At 37.9% G+C, this 7,543-nt stretch overlaps 1 protein-coding gene across 1 annotated transcript; it reads right to left on the bottom strand.

The window, feature by feature from the left end:
* Positions 1 to 3,068: 3,068 nt before the first annotated feature.
* On the bottom strand, positions 3,069 to 7,153 carry LOC119662292. The gene is made up of 2 exons (XM_038071887.1): positions 5,527 to 7,153; positions 3,069 to 5,398 (listed from the first exon to the last, which is right to left on the bottom strand). Exons 1-2 carry the CDS (start codon positions 7,151 to 7,153, stop codon positions 3,069 to 3,071), a joined length of 3,957 nt encoding a protein of 1,318 aa, XP_037927815.1.
* Positions 7,154 to 7,543: the final 390 nt, after the last annotated feature.

The following is a 7,543-nucleotide window of genomic DNA, read 5'->3' on the forward strand; positions in this document are numbered from 1 at the left end:
GTAACCCAAACTAATCGATGCGAATAATAATATTAAGAATTGATTCGTATTGATTTTTCTGTATTTCTGAACTTTATTTGAATTCTTTACTCTATTTATACAAAATTATTTCATATAAAAAATATTGAATTATGCATTAATTAACAATAAATATTAGTCCATAATTCACAAAACAATAAATTTTAACAATATGCTGACATAATTATAAGCCAAAATACAACACATTTTCTTCAGTGCAGGGACCAACAAGAAAAGCTGATAATGCAGAATTGCACTTTTCGTTGATCAATGACTGGTCGCAGTGTTGGCCCAAATAAAATGTAAACACATGAAACCAAATATTTATGCAGTAACAAAAAATTATTAAATATAAACATAAACATTCTCCCCACCGTTGAGTTCCAACTTAACTTGTCCTAGATTGATTGGATAAAAATAGAAGACGAAGTTTTCAATCTGAGTATTCAGTCGATACTGATTTTATTTTAAAAAGTATGCTGTATTTATACAAAAATAATCTTAAAACTAACTTAATTAATTTACAATATTTATTACCTGTTATAGCTTGTTTGAGTGGACTGTATTACAAAAAAAGGATACAATAAAATCCCGGCACGTAGGATTTTTATTATTTTACAAATATATTTTTATTATCGATACGGTGCCGTGTATCATAAAATGTATTTTAAAATGTGTTTAATATTCTACAATGTTACTATTTTAGTTTTGGGTTTTTTATTACCCGTGTTTTTTCCTTCGTATATAATTCTAAGCATTTAAACTATAACAGGCTTGGAATAATAAACTATCAATTTAAGGACATCCTGCCAGCGTGTTAAATATGCACAGTTGTGCATTATTTTAATTTTAATATAATTTTTTATGATTTTAAAAAGAAAACTGGCCTTTGTCTTAAAATAACATGTTCATTATTGAACATATTGCCAGCGCCTTTATTAAGGCAGAATGGCTTAATATAAGATGAATATGAAATTGAATATTAGTAATTTGAATAATAAAACATGTTCATTATTGAACATAGATTGTGGAAACAGTGAAGTCCAATTTTGTTGGCGTAATTCTGCATTCTGCATATCATTTCTTCGTGTTGAATTTTCGCTTATTGAATGTTGATTTATTGTGTCAGACACGCTCTCAGCGTTGTCTGAATCAAGTACTCCGAACAAGGTGTGCGCAATATTTCCTACTATATCAATTGCAGCTCGCTTGCTTCGTCTTTTATCTAATAATGTTTGATCTTGCAACATCTTTTACATGTTTAAAATTAATATAGAGAGAAGTACATGATGTATGTATTTGCCATTCTGAACATAAACGTTTGATGTTTTTAGTTCCGTTGTAGAAGGAGTCCATATCGGTCCAATATGGATGAAGATCATAGTAAACAATCATTTTCCATTCTGCCATTGCTACTTTCACTGAGCCAACGGATTCGAAGTATATTCCTAAATTATTGTCGAAGCCTGTTACATTCACTGAATTTCCTAATACCAATGGCAGGAATAGTAGAGATAATAACATTGTAACCAGTAATGAATCAGACATTGGCCGTGAATACTTTCTAGGTGGCTCGTCCTGATCTGTGCCTTCATGTAATATTTTTGAATTCGCCTTTGTACAACTTTTTGAAAGTTCATCAGAAACAGGAGGTTGGTCATCGGATAGAAACAGAGGCGCTAGTCTTGTCAAAGGACGTCTTAGAATTCCTGATGCCATTTTAACATCAACCACGCGAACAAGACCGTCATCTCCCTTATATACCTTTGAAATACGTCCAAGCGGCCATTTTAATGTAGAAACATTGTCTTCCTTGATGATTACAAGAGTACCTTCTTTTATATTTGGGTTTGCTGATTTCCATTTGTGTCGACATTGTAGTTCAGTGAGGTACTCGGTTTTCCAACGTTCCCAAAAGTCCAATTTGAGGCGAGAAACTAATTTCCACCTTGTCACCAGATTTATATTTCCTGATTGGGCCTTTGCATCTGACATTGCTGTGAGTGGTTCTCCGATTAAGAAATGAACAGGTGTTAGTGCTGACAAGTCATTCGGATTACTCGACATAGGTGTCAATGGTCGAGAGTTCAGTATTGCTTCGACTTCTACTACCACAGTCTCTAGTTCCTCATATGTTAGTGAAGTCGTCTTAGTATTTCGTATCAATAAGTGTTTTGTTGATTTGACTGCTGCTTCCCACAGTCCACCGAAGTGTGGTGCACGAGGAGTTATAAATTTAAATAATATTCCTCTTTCATTACATTCGTTAATTATCTTCTCTTGTGCCTTACTTGCTTGAATTGAGTCTGCAAGTTCAATTAGTTGATTGCTTGCTCCCACGAAGTTTGCGGGATTATTACAAAACAAATTTCTACAGTATCCTCTTCGAGCAATAAACGTTTTAGTGATCCGATGAATGCATCTGTTGTTAAATCGTTAACTACTTCAAGATGAACTGCCTTAGTTGTAAAACAACAGTACACGGCAATATATACATTCTGTGGTTTCTTGCCTCGGATTCTGTAATGTATCCAAAAAGGTCCACTAAAGTCCACTCCAGTGGTGAGGAATGGTCGCCCAGGTTGTACTATTGTCACTGGCAAATTATCCATAAGTTGTTCATAAAACCGTGGTCTGGCAACGTACACAATGTTGCACTACTGATCTTGCCATCAATTTGCCTTTAATTAGCCAGTATCGCTGACGGATGTTAGCTAGGAGAGGCTGTGAACCACAGTACATGTATTTCTTATGGGCTGCATCCAAACGTCCACCAACTCTTATAATGCCCGTGTTGTAAAAATAAGTATATAAATGCACTTTTGACAATTTTAAATAGCACTCTTTATTTTGCGCTTAAAAAATCTGTAACATGATTAATGATTACAATAAAATATTACGATTGAAAAATTAAACTAAAATTTACTTACCTTTGTCTAGCAATCACAAACAAGAAAAGAGAGAAAATGAAAAACGGAAATGTTACTAAAAATTTCGAAGTCTCCAAGTCAGCTGTTTGTCATGATTGCCAGACAAAGGTTTTTAAATTATTAGCAATTTTCGGCAACATTCTCCTCCCCGCAGGCGACCCCAATGTCGTTTGCGTCAACTTTGCCGATATCCAGAATGGCCAGCTTTACGGCAGGGCGCTCCAAAAAGCCTTTTGTTGTTTTGACCTTAGCTCGTCTTACTTGGCCATCTTTCGCTACAGTTGTCTCGATAACTATGCCTTTTACCCAAGTATTTCTCTTAGCCGTTTCATCAACTATCAGCACAACGTCTCCTACCGTAATGGGTTTCACTTTATTGAACCATTTGCCGCGACGCGTTAATGTCGGAAGTATCTCACGCACCCATCGTCGCCAAAATTGATTTGCAAACATCTCAGATTGTAGCAGGCACATCTTTGGATCGATTCTCTTAGCATCACAAAATAGTTTCAAACCATTAGCGCTCCCCAACAAGAAATGGTTTGGAGTTATTGGATCCTCATCTTCACTATCGAGTGACACGTAGGTTAAAGGACGCGAGTTGATGATCATTTCAACTTCAAGTAATGCAGTACGTAAACTTTCATCCGTAAAACGTTGAGATGGCGAAATTTGATACAGCACTGTCTTAATTGTTCTTATCAGTCGCTCCCACGCTCCTCCCATATGTGGTGCTGCCGGTGGATTAAATTTCCAGTCTATTCCTTGATGAGCTAGCTTGTGTTGCATAACCGAGGAATCAATGTTCTTTAACTCCTTTCTTAAAACGTTCTCGACACCGTGAAAATTCGTTGCATTATCGCTGTAGATGGTGATAGGTTCTCCTCGTCTGGCAATAAAATTTCTTAAACACATTAGGCATGAGTCAGTACTAAGACTATGGGCGATTTCGATGTGAACGGCTCTGATAGTCAAACAAGTTATTATAACACCCCACCTTTTCAGTGCTTTGCGATTCTCAATAACCACCATTGGTCCAAAATAATCAATACCCACATGAGTAAATGGACGTTGAAAAGCTGCTAGTCGTGCTGGGGGAAGTAAGGCCATTTGCGGCGCTTGAGGTATTGCCGATGAAATTTTACATACGTTGCAGTTTCGTCGCATCGATTTGAATAATGGTCTCAATTTTGGTATGAAATACAATTGTCTGACCTCATTTAAAGCAGTTTCATGTTGGATGTGATAAAATCGTTCATGATAGTGCGCACATATAAGGTACGATACTCTATGTTTTGGCGGTAAGAAAATAAAATCAGTTTGAGGTTTACACTCATTCGTAAAGTTACTCGCTCTGTTTTTTACTCTTATGAGCTCATTGTTATCCATATACACCTGCAACCTATATAACGGACTGTTCCTTTCTATTATTCTCCCCATTTTCAGTGTCGACCAATCTTCAAGTAGTTCCTGTTGCACGCTTTTGTATATTAAGAGCTTCGCGCGCTCAATATGTTGAACAGTCAAAATAACGTTTGTAGCATTGAAACCGCCACAACGAGCCTTTAGTTTCCCAATGTAGAGTAGCCAATTTGCAACTACACGATACAACTTGATCCAGGATGAAAAATATTCATAATTGAAACATGGTTGTGTCTCGTGATGATATAAAAATTTTGCACGAGTTTCACTGGTCTCCATCGGACCTAAGTCCACTTCAGTTGGCCATTTATCCTCGTCTTGTAGCAAAAATTCTGGTCCTTCGACCCACCGCTGCACATATTCGGAACTTTGTTTTGTTTTCGTTGCACTGTCTGCAGTATTTAATTTCGTGGGTACCCATCTCCACTCTTCCACGGTTGATGCTTCTTGAATTTCTGCAATGTGAAACATTACGAATTGTTGAAATTGACGTGGATCACCACGCAACCACTTTAGCACCGTTTTGGAATCGCTCCAAATGAAACGCTTTTTAATATCAAATGTGTGTACTTTACATATTGTATTCATAAGCCGTGTGCCAATTACAGCAGCTTGTAGCTCCATTCTTGGAATAGACATCGGTCGCATTGGAGCGACTTTGGTTTTTGCTGCTATGATCCTCGTACTTACCCCATATTTATCTTTAATGCGGAAGTATGATACAGCTGCATAAGCAAACTCACTCGCATCTACGAATGTATGAATTTGTACATCACATAAACTTTCTGTTATGTATGGTGAATAACAACGGGGTACAGAAATATTAGCAAAAATAGGCATGCAGGTAACCCAAGCTAACCACTTGCCCATAAGATCGGGTACCAGTGGTTGATCCCAGTCGATTCCGCTTCTCCAAATATCCTGAATAAGTATTTTTAAATATGATGTGAGGCAAGCTGCCAGTCCCAATGGATCAAAAATGGACATTAAAATTTGAAGTACTTCTCTTTTAGTGGGTACAATTTCATCTGCAAAAACATTACGACGTAAACGAACGAATTTTAAAACAATTTAAAGCAATCTGACTTCGGGTCCCAATACATGCCGAGAATTTTTTCGATCGGAAGTGTGTCGATATTATTATCAAACGACTTACCCGTCTGTTCACTATTTTCGTTTAACGCAGCTAAAACTTCTGGTGCATTATTTGTCCAACTTCTCATATGGAAACCACCTCGTTCATGTATGTTGCGAACTGCCTCGGCTAATGCTATTGCTTGTTCAATGGAATTTGTTGAATCTATAAAGTCATCCACGTAATGATTGTTTTTAATAGCGTACACTGCTCTAGGATTTTCAGCTATAAATCTTTCTGCGTTCAGGTTTCGAATAAAATGCGCTATATATGGTGAACATCGCGCACCAAAGCTAACTACATTTAATTTATAAACGCAAATATTTTTAAATGTCTCGCTGAACCATAAAAATCTCTGAGCATCAGTATCTGCTTCTTGTACTAGAATTCGATGAAACATTTCAGCAATGTCACCACAGACAGCTATTCTTCCTATACGAAAATTTAATAATATGTTTATAAGTGGTCGCAGCATATCCGGACCCTTCAGCAAAAAATCGTTTAGTGACACTCCTTCAGCTTTGGCTGCAGCATCCCAAACTAATCTATGCTTTTTCGGTTTAAGTAGATTGCGCACAATAAAAATTGGTAAATACCAAATCTTCCCACCTCGCTCGTTAATTGCTTCTGGTGGCAACTCAGTTGCGTAGCCCTTGCTGACTAAAGTAGTGATTTGTTCCTTTAGCTTTTGACACAATTCAGGGTCCCCATGCATTTTTCGACGTAAGCACTCCGCTCGACGTAATGCCATCGGCAAGCTATTTGGCAATTCGACCGTATCGGTGTTCCATGGCAAATTGACAACGTAGCGGTTTCCGCGTAACTGGCACTTGCGCATTATTTCCTCTGCTCGCTGATCCTCAACTGAAAGTAATTCTGCTTTTGGGGTAGCCACCGCGACATTCTCGTTTACTATAAATGTCTTTACTAACTCATGAAGCTCCCTATCAGCTTCTTGTCCACAGCTACATTTGTGTAGGTTTAAGTTGTTACGGTGGTTTAATTCACCACCACCAAAAACTGTCCAACCAAGACGTGTTTTCACCGCCACGGGTTCTTGCCAGCCACCCTCCCTCACCTTAAGTGCTGAAATTAAATTTGGATTATTTACGCCGATAATCAGCATGGGGACAGCATTTGTATAACTTGCTAGAGGCAAGCCATCTAAATGCGGATACCATTGTTTTATTTTATCAGCTGCAAAAGATTCTGCTGACATGCGTAAGTTGCTTACTGTGCGGACATTTTTCAATGGGAATTTTTTAGCTTGAGGAGCATTGGCAGAAATTTGTAAGTTGAGCCTTTTTGAGTTATTTTCCTGTCGACTGATATTACCTGTCCAATTAATGCATAGCGCATCCTGGATACCATCGTTTCCCAATTCATCGGCTAGACTTGCTTCAATAAGCGTTAGTCTTGACCCATCGTCCATCAATGCATATGTGTTAATAGTTCTTCTGGTGCCATATAAAGTAACTGGAAGAATTCGGCAATATGAACAGTTTTTATTCACTGATGAATTATGGTTGTTGAGTAACGCTTTGTTTGAGTATGGACTTAAACTTATTTGTTCTACTATATCCGATGAAACATTGTTAGCTGTAGAAGATAATGCTGGCGTAGATTTGTCTATCCGAGAATGCAGCATGGGGTGGTGTCGTGCATTGCAGCCATCAATGCCACACACTTTATTATTGAAACAGCGACGCCTATGCTCGCCTAAGCATTGTCAGCACAGCTTCTTTTCCTTGACAATGCGCCAGCGTTGATTGGTAGGCTCGTTCTTGAATATTTCACATTCCATTATTTTATGTCCGCCGCCACAAATGTAACACCTAACTGCCGTGGTTGTCATTTCAGCTGTCTGATGTACGTGCACTCGTCCTTCCTTTTTTAGTGGTTTATCTAAAAAAGAAGGTGTAGCTACTCTACTTGCCGCATTTGCTAAAGATGAGAGCCACGCTGAAAAATCGCGAAGTGTAGGTTCGGCTATTGATGCTGAATGTAGTGCCCATTTGAGCTTCATATCTTCAGTTAA

The sequence above is a fragment of the Teleopsis dalmanni genome, chromosome 1 (assembly GCF_002237135.1).
Source record: "Teleopsis dalmanni isolate 2A chromosome 1, ASM223713v2, whole genome shotgun sequence".
Classification (NCBI taxonomy): Eukaryota; Metazoa; Arthropoda; class Insecta; order Diptera; family Diopsidae; genus Teleopsis; species Teleopsis dalmanni.